The 23,266-nt window shown below is 36.2% G+C and overlaps 1 protein-coding gene across 4 annotated transcripts in view; it reads left to right on the top strand.

The window, feature by feature from the left end:
• Positions 1–23,266, top strand: part of GRAMD2B (GRAM domain containing 2B) — an 84,504-nt gene that overhangs the window by 47,098 nt on the left and 14,140 nt on the right. For all 4 annotated transcript variants that reach the window (XM_036735092.1, XM_036735113.1, XM_036735104.1 and 1 more), the window contains exons 2-5: positions 10,072–10,188; positions 14,528–14,642; positions 15,490–15,556; positions 16,938–17,041. In XM_036735092.1, coding sequence (XP_036590987.1) covers positions 10,072–10,188; positions 14,528–14,642; positions 15,490–15,556; positions 16,938–17,041 — 403 coding nt within the window. The remainder of the gene's footprint in view (positions 1–10,071; positions 10,189–14,527; positions 14,643–15,489; positions 15,557–16,937; positions 17,042–23,266) is intronic.

Here is a 23,266-nt window from a genome sequence, read left to right as displayed (position 1 = left end):
CTCCTGACTCCAGGGCCGGTGCTCTACTCACTGCGCCACCTTGTTGCCCCTAATATAGTATTTTTAAATTAAAAAATCAGTTTTATTAATGTCTTTTATGTTTGTATCAGTCACTTTTGGATATGATACCTCACAGACTCCCTGAATGTGAACCATCCTTCAAAAAAGAAAAACAGAAAAGCAAAAACAACAAAAATGATGACTGTATGTAATGATATAGGTAATATTCTGCTAGACTAGCTCCCTGCCTCTCTGCTGAAAGGAGTGATCTGTTCTCTGAGACCATTATTATTAGTGTTTCATTTATTCGTAGTTTAACTTCCTTTTAGCAACCTTTTCTTTTACATCATTGTAGTCTTTGTTCAAATAATCTTTCTAGGGTATATTGTGGACTAGATTCATATTGACAATGAGCTTAAAAAACTTCATCCTCATCCCCAAAATTTATTCTGGTTTTTTTCATGCTGCCTTTCTTATACCCAGTCCTCTTAGCTCTTTTTCTTACACTTTCAAAGACTTTGAATTTAAAAACAAGTATTTAAATAAACACCTAATAGGGAAAAAAAAAAGCTATACAAAGAAAGGAAAACCAACAAGATATCTGTCCAAAGCATTTCTGTACAGCTGGAGATGGAAAAGTTGAGTTTGAAAAGAAACAAAGAAACAAGGAAAGGAAGGAAGGAAGGAAAGAACCTAGGGAACCAAACAGGAGAAAGTATTTAAATCACTGAAAAACAGTGGCATAGTGGATAGAGTGCTATACTTGGAGTCACAAAGCCTGTCTCAGGTACTTATTAACTCTCTAACCTTAGGCAAGTAATTTCTCTACCCTCAGTTTTAGTTTCCTCATCTATAAATTGAGGGTACTAGATTTAATAAACTCTAAAGTTCCTCCTAGCTCTAAATCTAGGATCCTATAACCCTATTTAGGCCTACTGCTCATTCTCTTTGAGGACCTGGGGTGCGATTAATTTTAATTGGTCTCAAGGAAGATTTAGTCTTAAGCTACATTAATACTATCTTTTTCATTGATATACCATGTGATCCTGCATAAGTACATTTTTTTACATTTATGAAGTAGGATATTAAAAACCCCTCTTTCAGGAAAATAGCAGTAATTAATACATTAACATTCATAAGAAAGAGATATTAGTATTTTTGAGTAATCACCTAAATTGTTTTGGCGCAACTAACATAACACTCATTTTCTTGTGCTGCAAAGCAGCTTAACTGCCTATTTCATAAAGCAAATATTTGTAGTTCCTGGATTAATAAGAACATTTAAGTAGGTACACATGCTACTTTGAAAGAAGTTAGATAATGCCTTTCTGTCTTTAAAATTGAGAGGTTTTGGTTTCAGGGTTTTGGGTTTTTTTTTTTTAGAAAAAGAAAACCAGATATTAATAGTAGATGACATTTAAGAAAGATAATTTATATATTTGCTAAGACTCTCCACTGGGTCACAGTGATTATGCTTACAATGCAGGTACAAATACAGCATTAACTGAAATTCAGGCCTGAAAATTCCTGCATAATACTTTTTTGTTGTTGAGTCATTTCAGTCGTGTCCAATTCTTCATAACTCCATTTGGTGTTTTCTTGGCAAAGATACTGGAGAGATTTGTTATTTCCTTCTCCAGCTCATTTTAAAGATGAAGAAACTGAAGCAAACAGGTTTAAGTGATTTGACCGAGGTCACACAGCTAAGTGCCTGAGGCCAGATTTGAACTCAGGAAGCTAAGCCTTCCTGACTCCAGGCCTAGCACTCTATCCACTGCAACACCTAGCTGCTAATATTTTGTATGGGCCAAAATGTTGAGAGGAAAATACAATGAACACCTCATCTTTTTTCATAATCTTTATGCATTTTTAATTTTAATGAGATTAAATTTTGGGTAATTACTCTAAATATTTTAAGCTTTCTTTATACATGAGTAGTTTTTAAACCACTGAGACTAAAATACAGAAATCTATGTAAATGATAAATCTACATGAAGCTGAGTAGCACTCTCAGCTATCTTACCCAGTTTAGACGATAAGTTAACAGATAAAGTTTTAATGTGTTTACAATTTGCTAACATTCTGTCATCCTCTTCTGGAGGTATAGACAGTCTCTCTCTCTCTCTCTCTCTCTCTCTCTCTCTCTCTCTCTCTCTCTCTCTCTCTCTCTCCCTCTCTCTCTCTCCTAAAAACTGACCACTACCCTGGGGGCAATGAGATAGCAATTAAAGGAAGTTCTGACAAAAGTCAGCAGTCAGGAAAGAACCCAGCTCTTCATCTCTTAAGAAGAAATTTTTCTCCTCCCTTACTTCCACCTCCCTCTCTCCGTCTCCCTCCCATTGTCAGTAAAGGTATTTGCTCAAAAGAAGACATCCCATTCAGCAGTTGGAGAGTCAGTCTGAAAAAATTTAATAAACAGCTGGGAGAATAGAGACATTGTTTTCCAGATAGACATGGTTACTGAGAAGCATTTACTCAAAGCCAAATGCAACTTTAAGGAGGGTGATCTCTGGCAGAAAGAAAGAGAGTTGACTATAGACTCAAAGGAGAGCCCTGTACATTGAGAATTCCCTTGCAGAGAGTAGCAGACAGTGGAAGTCCAAGCTGAGCAGCCTGCCTATGAGAGACCTTGTGGGGCAGGAGAGGAAGAATTGTAAGAATCTTGTAGAAGAGAAAGAACCCAGCAGTGATGAAGTTTCAAATATCCTTGGTCATTTCTATTCCCTATACATGTGGCTCACAACCATTGTGCTTAAGTTTTTGCCCCATGGACTCTGTACATATTTGTGGTATGGTGTGGCCCAGGTTTATGGGGAAATGTTCTGTGGTTGTCATTTTTACTCTTCCATCTATCTCTCTTTTTTTTCAGGTATTGTTATTAAAGAATAATGATGTTCAGTTGTGGGGGGGAGAAATTAAATTGCTTAGAATTATAGACCGTGTTTAATTCTTAGTTATCCATGACTCACTTGACTGAGTGATGCCATTAGCCGTAAACATCTAGGAGGAACTGAGTTGAGAAGGACTGAGTAGATGATAGCTGAAACTAAATCAGCTGATATAACCATTGGAAGTGGGCAAAGCTTTTTGTTTTGGTTGAACCAATTCACACCTTTCACATTCCCTCCAACACTGATTACAGTATATTCCCATCTTTTGCAATCATTCACAATTTGCTGGGTGTGAGGTAAAACATCAGCATTGTTTGGATTAGCATTTCTCTTACTGTTAGTGATCTGGAGCAATGTTCAACAGGAGTCTTAACAGTTTGTAATTCTTTTGAAAAATGAATTTGATCTATTGGGGAATGGCTTTTCATCTTATATATTTCTACTAGCTGCCTCTATATCTATATCTATAGATAGATTTATATGCAATATAGATATAGATATGGAGATATAGATATAGATGATATAGATATAGATACAGACGTAGATATAGATGTACATGTAGATATAGACATAGATGTAGATGTAGATATAGATGATATAGATATAGATACAGATGTAGATATAGATGATATAGATATAGATACAGATGTAGATATAGATGTAGATGTAGATATAGATGATATAGATACAGATGTAGATATAGATGATATAGATATAGATACAGATGTAGATATAGATGTAGATGTAGATAGATGTAGATGTAGATATAGATATAGATATAGATATAGATATAGATATAGATATAGATATAGATATAGATATAGATATAGATATCTTGGCTATCAGACCTTCATCAGAGATACTTGATACAAAGATTTTTCCCAGTCTTATCCTAGTTGCAAAAATCTTTTTAATTTCATTCAACAAAATTACCTATTTCATCTTTGTGATATCTCTTGTTTGGTTAAGCTTATTCACCTTCTATATACAGTTGTGAAGATACAAGATCTGATTCTTGTCTAATTTTTTTAGGTGAGACTTAACATTTGGATCACATATCCTTGTTGAATTATGGTATCTGCTTTCCAGGTTTCCTAGTAATTATTAGTTTCCTCAAGCAATTTATGTTTTCAAGTTTATCAAACGCTGGCTTATCAAGTTCATTTGGTGTAGGTACTTGTTTATTTAATATGTTCCACTGATCCTTTTTTAAAAACCAGCACCAATTAGTTTTGTGATTACTGATTCATAATATAGTGACATCTAAAAGTACTATTTCTCCTTTTTTTCATTCTTTCCATTGACATTTTTAATGTTTTGTTCCTCCAAATGAATTTTTAATTTGTTTCCCTAGCTTGATAGTTTTATTGGTATTGTACCAGATATATAAATTCACACTGTATCATCATTTTTATTATATTGGTATAGTACAACCATAACCAGTGAATATCATTCCAGTTATTTAAACCATTTTTTCCTTTTAAGAAGTGTTTTCAATTCTATCTTTATAGGTCTTAAGAATGCTTCAATAGATTAGCGCTCATGTATTTTATTTGTTTTGTAGTTTTGAATGATACTCCCTTTTTCTACTGGATTTTGTTATTGCAAATAGTAATCTGATTATTTCTGTGCTTTTATTTTGTATTCTGCTACATTATTGAAGTTATTGTCCCAATTAGTTTCTTTGGTGATTCTCTAGATTTTCTAAGTAAATCATCATGTCACTAGCAAGTAATAATAGTTTCATCTCTTCCGTATCTTTACACCTTTAATTTTTTTCCTCTTCTTGTATTGCTATTGCTAGCATGTCTAAAAATACGTCGAATAATAATGAAGAAATGAGGCATTCTTATTTTATTACTAGAAAAATTTCAAGGGTCAATCCTTTGTTAGCTTTTTTTAATGTTTGTTTTTCAGTCATATTAAAGAAATGTCTTCCTAGGTCTATATTTTTTTGTTTTTTCAAATGAATATACCAATTTCTCAACCACCTTTTCCACATCTATTGTTAAAGTCTTACAGTTTCGGAAGTTATTATTCTTAATGATTATGTTCATTGTTATCCTAATATTGAACCACTTTTGTATCCCTGGCATAACTAGAAGAGTTTTTTGGGTTGTTCTGGCAAAATCCCCATATCAGCAGTATGCCAAGATGGCTCTCTACACAAACCTTTGAGTTCATCTTCTGTTCTTTACATTGGCAATAGAGGTTGGTGAATAAGAGAACTGATTGAATACTTTAAGGATTAAAGTTTTCCAGTATTAAATTACTAGGATTTTACCTTGTTAGAGTTCTTTCTTTTTTTATTTCATGTATTTAGCTGTAATTAATTATGTATAGTGCATAATGCCTTTTGGGAAAAGGAAGAATCAAATTGGAGAAAGTGATAAATTTGACATCTGCTTTTCTTACAGCAGCCTAATGCCATATTTCCTTTTTGGGTTATTAGGTCACGCCATTGATTCATTGACTAAAAGCACTACTTCTTCTAAATAGATAGAAGAGATTTGTCAACCATTGTGTGGGAGAGAAGAGATAAGAGTGAAGTCAACAGGAATAGTCATTTTTCTCGGCATATATAATGAGTGTAGTTTTTTATATATTGAATTTGAGGTGTTGGAAGTACATCCAAGTGAAGCTGTACTGTAGACAATGCCAGATATGGTTTTATATCTTGAGAAAGAGATCATGGCTCAAAATTTAGATTTAGAATGACTGACAATTGTCATCCTTGAAGTTGTGGGAGTAAATGGGAGTAAATGTAGGAAGAAAAGAAAAACAAGAGTAAAAAACCTTAGATAGCACCAGTATTAAGGAAACAGTGAAGAAGTCAGAAAAAGGGAATTTAGAGACCTAGAACAAGAGGAAGACTGTGTGGTGTCTAGTAAGCCAATAATGGAAAGAACATCTAAAATAATAGAGCAGTCAAGAAAGACGAGAGCTAGAGAAAATGCCTTTGATTTTAGCAAAATAATGTCATGAGTGACCTTTGAAAAAAGCAATTTCTGTGGAAATACATACAATCAAATATTATTATATTTCATATATGACATACTGTGCACTATTTATTTGATTGATCTATCTAGTAATTTTGTCCAAAAGAGGAAATAAGGTAAATCTGGGTATAACTTTTTGTTTTTAGTGAACTGCTTCCATTGTATTTCTAGAGCACATTTCATTGTGCTCATAAACTATTTACTAATCAGTTTCAGGAGTTTTCTGGAGATCGGTGGCTATGGCTCATATACAGTTCATTTGATACAGCATAGTGAATAGAGCTCTGGACCTGAATTCAGGATTAGTCGGGTTCAAATCAGGCCTCAGACCCTCCCTGAGCAAGTCACTCGACCTCTATTTGCCTGTTTCTACAACCTTAAAATGGGGATAATAGCAGCATCTACCTCACAACACTATTGTGAGGATCAGATGAGACATTTATAAAGTACTTAGCACAGTGCCTGACATGTAGTAGGTACCATGTAAAAGCTTATTCCCTTCTCTCTCTTCCCTTTCATATATAATGTTCTTATATTTCAGTAGAATGTAAGCTCCTTAAGAGCAAGGGCTATTTTGTTTTTGTCCTTGTGTCTTCAATGCCTGGCGCATAGTAAGCACTTCATATATGCTTATTGATTGAATTAATATGAGGCCCAGTGAAATAAAATAACTTTGTGATTACTGATCTATTAAGAACTTTCATTTGATGTGGATTTCTGATTTCTGATATACTTTAATGTTATGAAAATTCATTTCATGGCATTCTGAGTATGAGAAAAAATATTCCTAAAATGGAAGTTTATAGAGCTTAAGGGTCCCACACATCCTATTTCCATCTTCTCCTACTCCCCTTATCTACCCTTTTCTTCTTCTAATAATCACTAGTTTTCTTTCCTATCCCAGTTCTCTTTTGGTCACAATTTCATATGTCTTCTTTCTGCCGGTGCTACCTTTCCAGAAATCTGGGTAGGTGTATGTAGCTTTTCCATGGGGTGCTGGATAGGTGCAGCATCAGTAACAGTGGACCAACTACAGGGCACATAAGATTCACGAGTATCTGGGTACCCAAATGTCCAGGAGCAGCTTCAAGATTCTCTTTTTTAAAGATCAATTCCTCCAAGCTTCTTTTTAACTCTAAATCGTAGGATTATAGAATCTCTTTAAATACATGGAACTGAGGGAAATTTTTCCTTTATTTATGAATTACAAGTAGATTTGTCTTTGGGCTAGGGAATCACTGAATGTAATGGCTTAAAAAAAACTTAGAGATGAAATAAAACATCTGTTTGGTAAATCACCTCTATACACTTTAGCAGAAAGTTTGTAGCTAAGGCAGTCAGCAGCATACAAATTTTTCTAAATAAATAGTATATATTAAAACTAGGCAGCATTTTTGTCAGGTTTTTCCTTTACTAGAACAAAGAAATTAAGTGCTAGATTTTATGTACTGTGAAGACTAATTTGGCTTGAAAAAAGATTCAGTTGAAAAGAAATTCACCGTAATTAGGAAATAATATTTTCTGAGCTGAATCACAAATGATATATTTGTTGTTACAACTAGGATACAGTTTAATAGTAGCTTGTGTTAATGTGGTTGCTCATATGCTCTTACTTTAGAATGACTAACTGCTGCATACAAAAAAGTAGGGTAGACGTGTAGGCCAAGTGTTTCAAAAGTTGAATTAAAGTTGTTTGTCTCCATTTTGTCATGAAGGGGAGGAGGGAGGATGGGATTATCCCTCCATACCTGGTACAGTACTTGGAATAATTGAATTATGATAGATGTTGGAAACTATAGCCAAGAAATCTGAGTGGTGTAAGTGTGGTTCTAAAACCAGCACCCTCTTAGTTCTGATTCAATGCTGGAATGATATGAGACGTTTGAGAATCATTGAACAAAGGTGCTTTTACTTTGGACAAACAGCAAGGATGCAATGGCATATAGGTTCTCTAAAAGCTTTTGATAAAGTATAACACTCATTTCTATTTAAAAAAAAACACTTGAAGATACAGGTATAAATGGATTTTTCCTTAATTGATAAAAACCATTTATCCAAAACCATCATCAAGCATTATTTGTAATGGGGATAAGCTAGAAGCCTTCCCAGTAAGATCAGGTGTGAAACAAGGATGCCCACTGTCACCAATATTATTCAGTATTGTATTGGAAATCCTATCAATGGCAATAAGAGAAGGAAAAGAAATAGCAGGAATCAGAATAGGGAATGAGATAATAAACTATTTCTTTTTGCATATAATATGATAATATACTTGGAATATTCCAAAGACTCAACTAAAAAGTTAATTGAAATAGTAATTTTAGCATAGTAGCATGATATAAAGTAAATCCACCTAAATCATCAGCATTTCTATATATCATGAACAAAACCCTGCAAGAAGAGAAAGTAAGAGATACCTCACTTAAAATGACTATGGACAGTACAAAATACCTGGGAGTACACCTGCTAAAACAAACCCAAGAACTATATGAACAAAATTATTTTTAAAAGAACCACTTTTTATACAAATAAAATCAAATTTAAATAATTGGAGAAATATTAATTGTTCATGGGTAGGGAGGGCCAATATAATACAAATGACAATTTTGCCTGAACTAATTTATATATTCAATGCCATCCCAATTAAATTACAAAAAATTACGTTACTGAATAAGAAAAAAAGAATAAAATTCATTTAAAGAACAAAAAGAAAACAATATCAAAGGAACTGATGATAAAAATGTAAAAGAAGGAGGTTTAGCAGTGCATATCTTAAACTATATTATAAGGCAGTAATTATCAGAACTATCTGGTACTGACTAAAAAACAGATAGATCAAATGGAACAGAGTAGATACACAATTTACAGCAGTAAATATGTAACCTTGTATTTAGAAAGTGTAGAGACTTAAGATTTTGGGATAAGAATTCATTATTTGGTAAAAAAAAAAAATGTTGGGAAAACTGGAAAGCAGTACAGCAGAAACTGGGCATAGAACAATATCTTACACCATTTACCAAGATATGGTCAAAATGATATATGGCCTAGATATAAAGAGATATTACAAGAAAATCTGAACATAGAACATATTACTTGTTGGACTTATGGATAAGCAAACAACTTATGAATAAACAAGAGATAGAGAGCAGAGTGAGGTGTAAAATGGATAATTTTTATTACATCAAAATAAAAGGTTTTGTACAAATTAAACAAATCAGAAGGAAAGCAAAAAATGGGAGAGAGGGGGGATTTTAAAGATAGTTTCTCAGATAAAGGTCTCATATCTCAAATATATAAAGAACTTTTGTAAAATCTATAAGAATTTGAGTCACGCCCCAATTAATAAATGGTCAAAGGATATAAACAGGCAGTTTTTAGATTAAGAAAACAACTGGTTTTCAAAAACTGTAGGATGAGTGGCTGGGGGGGGGGGGCGGCGCGGAAAGAAGGTGCAGGGGTGTGTGCCTTAAAGATCCAGTTTATTTTGGCCACCCCTTGGTGCCTGCCGAAGGTTCCAGGCACTCTACTCTTTATGGACAGGGACCTTCAGAAACATGAACCTTGGCAGTGTCATAAGAGACTGCTAGACAACCTACTATACAACTTACAAAGCTGTGACCTGTGCTAGGCCCCACTTAAAAAACACAGACTTGTGGGTGACACAGTAATTTGGAGCAAGGGTGGCATGTGATAGGACCATCATTTTCCTGGTATGGCTTCCCTCACTTCCTCCCTCACAAGCAACCTCACTGACCCAGATTCTCTGAGGTAGCTTCCTCAAAAATGATTAACTCTAGTTCCCTGAGGCAGCTTCCTGGGGTGGACGTGTAAAGGTCCCAGCCAATTTGGGGCTTCTCAGAATTGCTGGGTGCCTGAGAGTAGGACAGTCCCCATAATCTGATGACATATTGACCACATATATTTCCAGATGGAGACAAAGGACTCTACACCCAGAGACACTAAGTGTCACTGTATGCATGCTGGACAGTCTTACTGTGTTTATACAAAGCAAACCTCCTCAGTTCAATGACTCACAAGTGTCTCATGTTTCACCTCAATATCAAATATGAATTGAGAGCACTAGAGTTAGAGATGAGCTTCACAACACCGAGATACTTTACTACTTTTTATTACAATGCACTGTACATGTCTAAGGTGAAATACTTTTCTCTCCTCTGCAGTTCAGAGGCTGAAAATGGTGTGGAAGAGAAAAAGAAGGCTGGCAAGTCACCAATACTACATACGCCAACATCTCCTGACATAGAATCATTGGACCAGAGAAAAATCGCTTTCTTAAGGTAAAATCCTAAATCCAAACAGAAAAGAATTACTTTTTTAAAAAAATTTTCAAAACTATTCCAGGAAAATGATTTTTTAAAAGATTCATGATATTTTCATCAGAAAATAATGCAATTTGGGCTTGTTTCTTTAATTCATGACACCTTTTTCATCTCCCTTCTGCTGTATTTTCCCTTGTATATATACTAACTGGGGAGGAGGGAGGAAAATGATTTGATAACTCTCGAATGATAATCTGAAATAATATTTAAATCTTTCAACTGGGAAATTACAGTAAGAGGAGAGGGGCAGAAAGAGAGAATTTATTAGTTTGAACAACTGACTGTTGGCCTTGTGGGAATGTATATCAGGTTATTTCTTCTTCCTATAAGCAATGGAATGGAATGGATCCAAGAATAGCAATGTTAGACTGTTAGGCGTTGTAGTGATGCAGCTTGTTGTATATATCAGTTCTACCCCACTCATCCTTATTAACTTAAGGTGAGCATTAGGCTATGGAGGCAGGGGGAAAGAGGTAAAAAGGTGGGAGATAGGACTGTCAAGAAGAAGAATTCTGTTAAGAGCTGAGGCAAGAGTGAAGTGAAACTTGACTGAGATCCTTCCTAAATGGTTGCCCCAGGTAGTAGTCACCATTGCTAGGAGGTGGAGGGGGTGAAAGGAGACAGGTCATAGAGCCAAAATCTGAGCAAGATCAAGGCAGGACTTGAATCTGGGTCTTCCTGATTCAAGGCTATTCTCTAACCCCTACATGTCAGGTTGCCTCTCAAAATTACAAGACACACCGACAAACACCTCTCCCCACCCCACCCCCCCAAAAAAATATTTGATGGGTTTCTAATATATTAGTCATTTATTAAGGGAACCAAGAAACAAAATAATCTTGTCAAAATCCATAGAGACAAATACCAGCCAAATAAGTTCCTTTTATATGAAAGGGCTCAACTCTGCCTTTTGAAGGAGGGCAAGTCATTTTATCTTATTGAGATCCTATTTCTTCTTTGGTAAAATGAGACAGTTGGACACAATGACCTCTAATGTCCTTTATAATCTCTAAAACTACAAACCTTTGAGGAAGGAGCTTTTTTCTAATGGAGATGTGTTTATTTTCAAGAATAAAGAAATAAAGCTTCCCTTGCTGATTCTTTTATTTTTGAGATCCATTAATCACTGGAAAATCACTTCAGCCCATGAAAGTACCCTCAATCCCCTCCTTCTGAAAGGATGCCCAGCCCAGCCATCTCTCAGTTTCTCAGCAGGCTGCAAATCTGTACTCCTTAATCGTGCTCGATAACAGGAACCTTCTTCACCCCTTCCTTTTAGCTTATTTTTTTGATTGTCTTCCCCAACTAAAATATATGCTCCATTAGGAGAGAGATTTTCTTCCTCTTCCATTGTATTTGTATTCTCCCAATATTTAACACAGTGCCTGGTACATGGTAAGGGTATAATAAATGCTTCTTGAGAGATGGACCTGAACATCATCCTCTGTCTCTTACTTTCAATCGCTTCCTATGTACAGGTTGTTTCCCTGCCACTTACAATCGCATTTTCCCCATTCCTTCAAAAAATCTTTCACTCGATCTTGCCCTCCTCACTAGGTGTCTTCCTATATGTCTTCTTCTCAAGCTCTTTGAGAAATCCATCTAAACTAGGTCTTTTTACTTCCTCTCTTCTCACTCTCTTACCGTCTACAACATAGCTTCCACCTTCATCATTCAACTATAAGTTTTCTCACCAAAGTTACCAATGTTCTCTTCCAACATTCAAATCAAATCTTCTAATCTTCAAATCTAATGGCTTTTTCTCAATCCTTGTCCTTCTTGACCTCTCTGCAGCATTAAACACTTGATCGCTCTCTCCTCCTGGATATTCTCTCCTCCCTAGGTTGTGACATTGCTCTCTCCTGGTTTACCTCCTACCTGTCTTCCTGCCCCTTCTTTAATCTTTGGCCAGTCTTCATCCAGGTCATGCCCAGTAATCATGGGTATCCCCAAAGATTCTGTCTCTCGGACTCCCTTATCTTTTGCCTCTGTACTGTCTCATTTGATGATTTCATTAGCTCCTATGATTCAATTACCATCTATGAAATGATTCCCAGACCTATACAACTAGCCTTAACCTCTTTCCATCGGGCATCACCACTTGTCTTTTGGACATCTAAAATTGGATGTCCTGTAGCCAACCCTGTAGCCACCTCAAACTCAACATGTCCAAAATAGATCTTTCTCCCAAACTCTTCCCTCTTACAAACTCCCCAATGACTGCTGAAAGCAAAATCATGCTCCTAGTCAGTCGCTCAAGCTCACAATCTCTGTGTCATCATCAATCCCTCACTTGAATTCACCATACATATACAGCTCGTTGCCAAGTATACACACACACACATATACACATACATATACATTTATTTATTTATATCTATATATATACATAATTGCATGTATGTGCATGTATATGTGTATATATGCATATCTACATACATACATATATACTTGCATGAAGACCTTACTTTCTCTCCACTCACACAGCTCTCATCACCTCATGCTTGAAATAGCCTTCCAGTTGGTCTCCTTCCCTCGAACCTCTCTCCATTCCAACCTATCTTCCACTTAGCTGCCAAGCTAAGGCCTGACCTAAATTAGCTGAAGTCTGACTATGTCACCCGTCCATTTAGCAAACCCTAGTGGCTCTCTATTTTTGTTGTCCAGTCATTTCAGTTGTGGCCGACCCTTTGTGATACCATTTGGGGTTTTCTTGGCAAAGATACTGGGGTAGTTGGCCATTTCCTTCTCCAGCTCATTTTACAGATGAGGAAACTGAGGCAAATTGAGTTAAATGACTTTGCCAGGTCACACAGCTTGTAAGTGTCTAAAGCTGGATTTGAACTCAGGAACATGGGTCTTCCTAAGATCAGGCCCAACACTCTATCTACTGTGCCAACTAGCTACCCTGGCCATGATCAAATATAAAATCTTCTTTTTGGCATTTAATCCATTCATAACTTGGCTCCCTCCTATTTTTCCATTTTTCTTATACTTTACTCCCCTTCATGCACTCTATAATCCAATGAAGCTGGCTTCTTGCTCTTCTCATGACACTCTATCTCTCAATTCTATGTTATTGCACTGACTGCTCCTCAGGTCTAGAATGCTCTCTCCCTTCACCTCTGCCTCCTGGCTGCCTTGGCTTCCATCACTGCTCAGCTTGAATTCTGCCTTCTGCAAAATGTCATTCCTAGTTCACCCCAGTGTTAATACCCTTGCTTTGAGATTGATTATCTTCCATTTGTATATATCTTGTATATTGTTATTTGCATAATGTCTCTCTCATTAGAACATAAGTTCCTTAAAGGCAATGGCCATGATCTCGACTTTCTTTGTATCCTTGGTGCTTAGCATAGTGTAAACAGAGGAAGCATTTAATGAATGCTTGCTAACTGACTGGAGCCAGTTTGTAGAGGGTTTTAAATGCCAAACAGAGGAGTTTCTATTTGCTCTGAGAGGAAATAAAGAGCCAAATATTGACATATCCAAGCTATGGTTAGGGAACATTACTTTGGCAGTTGGATTGATTGATGTGGTGTGAGATTCGGGTTAGGGAGAGCAGGCTACTATAATAGAACAGATAAGAGGGAGTGAGATCCTGAATCAGGGCACTCACTGCATGCGTGGAAAGAAGGAGCAAGATTTGATAAGTGCTGTGGAAGTAGAAATGATAAGATACAGCAACTGACAATTAGTATCAGAGGCAAGATTTGAGCTTATGTCTCTCCTAAATCCAAGGTCAGTAATTCACTATACCATGTTTCTTTTCTTTTTCTTTTCCTTTTTTTGTTATAGTTCAATTTCTTTATAGTTTAATACCCACCTTGGGTGTGCCCAAAGAGAGAGATTTATGCTGCATGTTTCATATGCAGAATAAGATGTGATTCTTAATTGGCTGAGAAAATGCTGAGCATGACACTGTCTCCCTTCTGTAAGGGACTTAATTCCGTGGTTGTGGATACACATGGAAAGTGAATGATCTCACCCAGGAGAAGTCCCATCTCAGTAGTCTCTAAAGCAGCAAGCCCTGGAGGTCAGGGAATATGATGGGATCCACTGTCATACATGTCTGCAGTGCCAAGGGCTTTAGTCTGACATTGAAAAGTCTCTCTCCAAAAGAGGTCACTGGAGATCTTCTCTCTATATACATCTCCACAGTTTCTCTCTGAAATCTCTGACATAAAATGAAGTAAGGCCTTCATGCAAGTATTAGCATTGCACTCAGCATTCTCTTTTGACTGTGTTAAATATACTTAATTTTTTAATTGTGAGAGACTGTGTTTTCTCTTTCCAGGTCAAAGACCAGTAGTGATGGCCTCTCCTTAGTGAGTGACAGTAGGAGTGATTCTAAAACTGACAACAAAAATGACTGTAAGGCTGAAAGGAAAAAGTCACACTCTACAAGTCAGGTAATTCTACAAGTTCTTGTTCTTCTTCCTCCTCTTTTTTCCTTCATTTCCTTATTCTTCTCCCTGCATTTAACAAACAGCAGATGGCCCAAATTCAGGCTGCGTGATGTAGAATAAGGAAGATTTAAATAATCAGGAAGCATACAGACTCACACGAAGCTTTCTTTTAAAACTTTACGTGCTGATTTTTTCAAATGAATCAAAATAGAAAATGCCCAAGAAATCAATAAAATAGATTGTAAGCAGCATAAATGCAAGAAGTATATGCAATTTATCTTTATTTCTCCCTTAGTGCCTAGTGCTAGTCCCTGAACATAATTTTGTGAGAATTGCATTAGAGTTTGCAGAACTGTTTTGATTCGAGAGGTTTTAGATGTACATGTAATGATAAATTTTGTTATCATTTGGAAGAATCTTATGAAGTTAATGTTTATTTACTTTAACAGATATAGAAACTGAAGCTTAGGAAATTAAATCTAGTGCATTTCCTTTTCGATGCTTCCAAAATTTCATCTCATTTCCTATTCAAAATTTTCTAGTATAGACCAGGGGGGAAAGCATGGTTTGTATTACCACCAATATAATCAGAAAGGATATTCCATAATTCAGTTTCTGTCCCACTTGCAATTCACTAATCTTGTTGATCCCATTGTTACTTTATGTAGCTGGGAGGAAAAGTCATAAGCAACTTAAAATTCACTTCTTTTTCTAAAGAACTGTATCAAATACTCTTTTAAGATGTGTATAATTGTGAGGAAAGAAAAGAGGTTTCAAAGCATGGCAACTGAAAAAGGTAAAATATGCAATGATCAATGGGGATCATCAGTATGTTTTATTTTCATTTCAGTGTAAAGCAAATATGCACTTTCACAAGTTATTTCCGGAAGTCCCAAGTGAAGAACCCCTGAAACAAAGTAAGTATTACTCTGTTTTATTCTTAACTCAAGTGTTTTACACATTGCTCTCTTGGAAAATTAATTGGAGGGAAATCACAAGATTCAATAGGCCTCCAAAACCAGTGATGACTATTGACTATTGCTGAAACTGATCCATAAAAGACAATTAGGTAGAAAAGTAGTCAAAGTTGATGCTACAAAGACAGACATAGTCAAATATCACATTTTCCTTGAATTCAAATTCCTGAAATTGGGTTGTCCAAGGACCAAGAATAATGATCAGCGATGGTACAAATTAATCAGATGAGAACGAGTGTATTGAAATGGATAAATCTGAAACACCATTGTGTGATTACTATTATCACTATCAACAAGCTTAACGGATGTTAGGCAGATTATTTAACTTTCTCTAAGCCTTGTTTTCTTCCGTCTGAAATAAGTATAACCTACCTCATATATTATCATCTCCATTTGAGAAATTAGCACAAAGGGTTGTTGTAAAGAAAGCATTTTATGGACAATGGGCACTTTATAAATGTGAGTGGTTCTTATTGCCATTGTACTGGCTGGTATATCATTGAAGAGTTTCAAATATTTCATCCTTACCTTTTCCAGTAAAAACATGTTAAAGATTATCAAAATGCTTCTAGAGCTGCAACTAGGGCAGGATAATTGGGCTTTTATTCAGAAGGCCAAAATCTAGAGGGTATTGATAGTATTTGCAGTTCTTCAACAGTATAGAAGGAAAAACTGCTAAACAAATTCTTTGTTAAAATGGGAAGCTGTAAGATGAATTGCTTCCTTTCCTTATCAGCTATAACTCAGGTAAGCTGTTCCCTAGCATATTTTGCTATTCTCCAGGAGCTGTATCTCCCATAGTGGTCAAATGAATTAAAAGCCAATTTAATGTCACTTGTCTGAGGCACATAAATTCTAGTTATAGTTCTGGATGTTTCCTACAGTCTCCAAAAGGAACGTATGTATCATGAAGTGCTGTTACTTCAGTGAGAGGTACTTTAGAAAAACTTAGTCCTTTTTGAAATCTCCCAGAGGAGAAAATATGCTAAGTCAGGAGGAAGAGAGAGTGCTGGTTATGTGTTATGTCAATATGCCCTCACATAGAGAGTAATATACACTTTGGGAAATTTTTGGAAACCAGCCTTTAAATGCCCTTCAGTTTTTTTTTTCAGTTTGGTTTGGAAGTTGAGATTTATAAAACAAAACTTTGCTCTTTTCTAGTATCAGCAATTTTATTTCACTAAAGAATTACAATTTTAGCAAGTAATGAAGTCAGATAACAAACTGTATATATATTCTCTTTGCTCCTCCCTCACAAAAAATATTCTCCCCTCACTGATGAAAATTTTGCATAATATCATATTTTTATGCATGGTTTCAGGTTTTACTTGTGCTCTGCAGAAGGAAATACTGTACCAAGGAAAACTGTTTATATCAGAAAACTGGATTTGTTTCTATTCCAAAGTCTTTGGCAAAGACACCAAGGTTAGTATGTAATTGGAGGAGAAATAACAAGCCTCTTGCTATTAAAAAAATCAATATATTTAAATGTTACCACTGATATAGTGAATATCTGAAGGATTTACAAAGAGATTTTTTGGGGGCAGCTAGGTGGCGCAGTGAGTAGCACACCGGCCCTGGAGTCAGGAGGACCTGAGTTCAAATGTGACCTCTGACACTTGACACACTTACTAGCTGTGTGACCTTGGGCAAGTCACTTAACCCCAATTGCCCTGGCTTTCCCCCTCAAAAACAAAATGAAGAGCTCTTTTTTTATCCTTACCTTTTTATACCTAGTTTCCTCGGGTTCTTTCTGCCAGTAGTAGATTCCTGTTGCCATATAGCTCAAGATTTTGTCCCTCTTTCTCCTTATGTTATTGCTGTAACTTGGAAAGGGGAGCTCAGGCTTTGTGGATCAACCTCACCTCCTGGATACTCTCTCCTCTCAAGGTTTTCGTGACAGTGCTTTCTCCAGGTTAACCTCCTACCCATCTGATTGATCCTTCTGTATCATCCTCGATGATCTTCATCCCAATCACTCTCACTAACCATGGGTGTCACCCAATGTTCTATGCTGTACTCCCTTCTCTTTTCTGTCTGTATTCCTTCATTTGGTGATCTTATCATTTCCTGTTGATTTGATTGTAATCTATATACAAATGATTCCCAGATCTATATATCCAGTTCTAATCTTGTTCCAGAATCTCATATAACCAACTGCTTTTTGGACTACTTAAACTGGATATGCTACAGCCATGTCAGACTCAACTTGTCCAAAATAGAAATTATCTTTCTCCCTGATCCTCCGGTCTTCCCAACTTTCCAATCATTGCCTAAGGCACCCCCGTCCTCCCAACCATCCAAGTTCACAATATCAGTGTCATCCTCAGCTCCTCACCCCGTATTTTAAATCTGTCGACAAGTCTTATCATTTCTACCTTTACAATATCTCTCACATATGTCCCCTCCTCTCCACAGCCTTGTATAGGCTCTCATGCCTGGACTACCACAATAACCTTTTGATTATTTTGCCTGCCTCAAGCCTCTTCGCATTCCAATCCATCCTCCTTGGTTGCCACAATGATTTTCCTAAAGCTCAGGTCTGACTGTGTCTCATTTACCCTGTTAATTCTAATATCAAGTACAAAATCTCCTGACTGGTCAAGTTTAAAAGTCATTCACAACCTGACTTTTTTCTACCTTTCCAATCTTTCTATACTTTACCAACCATTGTGCATTCTACAATCCACCTACACTGGCCTACTTCCTGTTCCTCTCCCATGACTTGCCATCCCTTGATTCCACACCTTTGCAATGTCTGTCTCCCATGTCTAGAATGCCTGCCCTCCTCTCTTTCACCTGTTAGCTTCTCTGGCTTCCTTCAAGACTCAGCTCAAATCCACTTTCTCTAGTATATTCCCTTTGAGATTAAATTTCATCTACCCTGTATGCACTTTGTATGTGCATAGTTACTTACACATTGTCCTCCCCATTAGAATGTGAGTTCATTAAGGGTAGGCACTGTGTTTTTGCCTTCAGTTTTATCCTCAGGGCTTGGCACTGTGACTGGCACATAGTAGAGTACTTAATAAATATTCATTGACTATTGAACTAGGGCAGTGAAATTTAGTAATGACAGAGCCTGTACTTCATAAGTATAGAAATAACTGATAGAAGAATCTAGTAGCCAAGAATAATTATTTAAAATAGAAGGCTACCAGAGAGCTTTATTTTTCTCTGGGGTAGTACCTTAAGTGAGTTCTTGCAGCAAAAAAACCAATTTAAAGTCTATTGCAATAGTCAAGCCCAGAGGTGACAATGGCCTAAAATATAGTAGTAGCTATGTAAGTGATAGGAATGGTATGTATGCAAGAGAAGAAGTAGAGGTACATACTATAAGATTAGATAACAGATTGAATATGTGGAGCAAGAGTGAGGAGTTGAGAGGTGGCATCTAGGTTTGTGCACCTTAATGGATAAGAGGATGGTGGTGCCCCTGACAGAACAGGGAAGCTAGAAAGAGGGAATAGTTTGGGGGCTAAGCTTGAGTTGTCTGCTGGGCAAAAACCAGGCGGTGATGAAGAACTAAAGCTCCAGTGACAGATTAGAGCTAGATATATAGATATCTAGGAATCATTTGCACAGAAATTATCATTGAACTAATGGGAGCTGATATTCTTATCAAGTAATATAATACAGAGCAGGGTTTCTTAATCTAAATACCTCAAATTTGTTGGGGGGTTTTATATTTTCAATATACTGTAATATTCAGTATTTAAATATAATTGGTTTCTTTTGTAGCCCTATATATTTTATTTGGTGCATTTAAAAACATTATTGTACAATGGGGTCCATAGGTTCCAGGAGATTGCCAAAGGAGCATACAATTCAAAAAAGTTTAACAATCCCTGGTATAGAGGGAAAAGAGAAGAGGTCCCAGAACAGACCCTTGGTGGGCACCCGTAGTGAATGTAACACAGATGAAGACCCAGCAAAAAGAGACTTGAGAACTAGTGCTCAGACAGGTGGGAGAACTAAGAAAAAACAGTGTCACGAACACTTAGAGAGTGCCCAAGAGAAGCTAATCGATCATGTCAAAAAGTGCAGAGATCTAGAACAATGATGATTGATAACACCCCACTGGATTTAGCGATTTAAAAATCATTGGTAATTTTGAAGAGAGTAGATTTAGTTGAATGATGAGGTCAGAAGCCAGATTTCAGAGGGCTTGGAAGAGAGTGAGAAAAGAGAAAGTGTAGGTACCAATTGTAGGCGGGGTTTTTTTTTTTTCAAGAAGTTTAGCTAACAAGGGGAGGAGGAATATAGAATGATAGCTTGTGGGGATGGTGAGATCAAGTGACTTGATCAATATCAAATGATCAAGATCAAGGTTTTTAACATACATTTTTTTTAATTTTGAATTCCAAATTTCTTCCCTCCCTCCTATACCTCTTCCACCCATTGAGAAGGTGATAATATGACAATCATGATATATGTGAAGTCATGCAAAACATATTTCCATATTAACCACATTGCAAAAAAAAAAAAGCTAGAAAAAGGGAGTGAAAAAAATGTGCTTTAATCTGCACTTAGAGCTCATCAGTCCTCTTTGAATGTGGGTAGCATTTTTCATCATGAGTCTTTTGGCATTGTCTTGGATCACTGTATTGATCAGAGTAGTTAAGTCTTTCACAGTTGATTACCATTATCCATATTGCTGTTACTGTATACAGTGTTCTTTTGGTTTTGCTCACTTGAGTTTGCATCAATTCATATAAGTCTTCCTAGGTTTTTCTTAAACCATCCCTTTCATCGTGTCTTAGAGCACAGTAGTATTCTATAACAATTATATACTATTTGTTCAGTCATTCCCAGTTGATTGGAATTTCCAATACTTTGAAATCTGGTACTGCTAGGTATAGTGTCAATGCGATACCCACAGTGGCTATAGCTGCTATGAATACGCTGGCGTAGTTCTGAATTGCAAAATATAACAGACTCTCTTCATGGAAGATGAAACCAAAACATTTATTCCAATACCAGAAAGCCAAATCCTTCGTAGCAACAAAGAAATCTATACACATTACCAATGCAAGGGGCACCAACATCCCCAAGTCTTCCCTCCATTAAGGCCTTCCTGCAAATGAACTCCCTCAAGCAAAATCACTCCCTCTCTCACTCACACTAGTTCCTATGCCTATGCCTGCTTCTCTCTCTCTCCAAGCTGCAACTCCCTTCCTCTCTCTCCCAGCTCTGACTCCAACTTCCTGCTCCACCCATTTGGCAAGCTCCTCCCACCACAGGCTCATGTAACTCAGGCTTCCATGTGACCCAGGCAGGTCACATGGGCCTATTAATGAATGGGAAAGATCTTCCCATTTTCATTAACATAACACTAGGCCACCTTTCTTCACATTTTTTTCATTGATTCCCTTGATATTTTTTACCTTTTGTTATTCCAGGTGAATTTTGTGATTATTTTTTTCTGGCTCTATAAAATATTCTTTGTTTGATTGGTGTGACACAATGAAAAAACTAATTTAGGTAGCATTGTTATTTTTATTATATTGACTCTGCCTACCCATGAGCAATTAATATTTCTTCAATTGTTTAGATCTGTCTTTATTTGTATGAAAACTGTTTTGCAGTTGTGCTCATATATTTTCTCTTTGTGTCTTTGCAGATAGACTCCCAAATATGTTATACTGCCAACAGTTATTTTAAATGGAATTTCCCTTTCTATCTCTTTCTGCTGGGTTTTATTGGCAATATATAGAAATGCTGATGCTTTATATAGGATAAAGAGACAGAGTTTTAAGGACAGAGGAGACTTGGGTAGGTTTGTAAGCATCAGGAAAGAAACTAATAGATAGGAAGTAATTGAAGATTAAAGCATCAAGAGGTAGAGGTAGAGGAAATCTGCTGGAGAATACAGGAGGGATGTGACATAAAGAAGGCATATATAAGAGTTGTTCTTGGCAAAAAAGCAACACCTCTTCATCTGAAACAGAAGTGAAAAAATGAAAGGGGAAAGATTTCTACGTTATGTCAAATAAAGGGAGCTCACAGCAAATGGCCTTAGTTTTTCAGGAAAGTATGATGTGAGGTCGTCAGCTGAGCATGTTGTGGGAAGGTATACTGTAGGAGGCTAATGCAGAACCCAGAAGGTTTAGAACAGCCCCTGGAAAGTACGACAGCAAATTGGTTAAGGAGAACTAGGATGATTGCCTTGTTGCAGCTGGGATTACATAGCATAAATTTGTAATGGAACCAGTCAGCACAGCTTTCTTTTTTTTTCCAGTTCTATTTATCAACACATGAAATAATTGGCCTAAAATTCTTTTTTTTCCTAGGGTACCTGAACTGTTTAGTTCAGAAATTAAAATTTATTATATAGGAACTTGTAACTAACATGAGTAGTTTTCTTGCATTATTACTCATCTTGGCATCTGTTCTCTATTATTATTTTCTCTCTTTCTCTTCCAGAACCTATCACAATTGATCACTTCTAGGTATTGAGTTCTATCCCTTGTGATAATGCTTTAGATTTCTTTTGTAAAATAGATAAATATCTTCACATTTGATTACATGCTGCTCTTAATATTTTGCTTTTCCAGTCTTTCCTATTCTTTCTAGGTACTGGAAATTTTCTTTCATAGAAAATCATTGGTGAATGTGGAATATTACCTAAAATAAATTACATACTCGAATCAGAGCTGGAAGGAACCCCTTCATTTTACAGATGGGTTTTTACAGGGGTCGGAAAGACTCAGTGTTTTGATAAAGGTCACACATTTAGTGTACCTTAAGTAGTACAAAATGTTTCAGTTTCCTCTCTAATGATCTCTTGACCTGCATATGAATTAATTCAATAGAAAAAAGTCAAATATTAAAAATCTTTTTCATTTACCATGTAAGCTAACTCTTCTAAAATATAAAGATTTAATCTTTCTCTAATGTAGCCAACATCAAAAAGCAAAAAATATATAGTTCTATAGTAAATAGACAAGTATGACTAGGGAGGGAAGAAATGTCTACTAGAGATAATATTGGGCATATTGTTCTGCCCAATTGAGGCAGGTCAGTGCTGCAGTGAATAGTGCACTAGACCTGGAATCAGGAACACCTAAATTCTAATCCAATCTCAGACACCTACTAGCTGGGTGACCCTGGGCAAGTCCCTTAACCTCGGTCTGCTTCAACTATAAAATGGGGATATTAATAGCACCTATTCCACAGGGTTGTTGTGAAAACCGAATGAAATAATATTTGCAAAGCACTTTGCATTGACACAGAGTAGAAACATAATAAATGCTTGTTCCTCTTCCCTTAATGATAAAAAAAGATTTGATTTAATCATTCCTTTCAAATTCTATTGGAAGGATATAGTATATAAAGAGTGGGAGGTTCCTAAATGAAGTATGCTTGCACGTACCTAGTAACTTCAACTGTATATTATACATTCTTGAACCAGCGAATCATAAAATACTAGAATTACAAGGAAGCTCAGAGCTCATCTAGTATAATGAATTCCATATGGTAGAATAAATGAGCCATAAAGATTTTGTAAGTGGTCTCTGCATCCATATTCGAATCTATAAGTAAGAAGGCATAGATTGAATAAAATAAGCAAAGTGGTCTGAATAATATCTCAAACATATATGGAACTATTTTCAAAGGCATATAGCTATTATGATTAATACCAATGAT

Source organism: Trichosurus vulpecula, chromosome 1, assembly GCF_011100635.1.
Source record: "Trichosurus vulpecula isolate mTriVul1 chromosome 1, mTriVul1.pri, whole genome shotgun sequence".
NCBI lineage: Eukaryota > Metazoa > Chordata > Mammalia > Diprotodontia > Phalangeridae > Trichosurus > Trichosurus vulpecula.
This window is presented reverse-complemented; position numbering and strand designations above follow the sequence as displayed.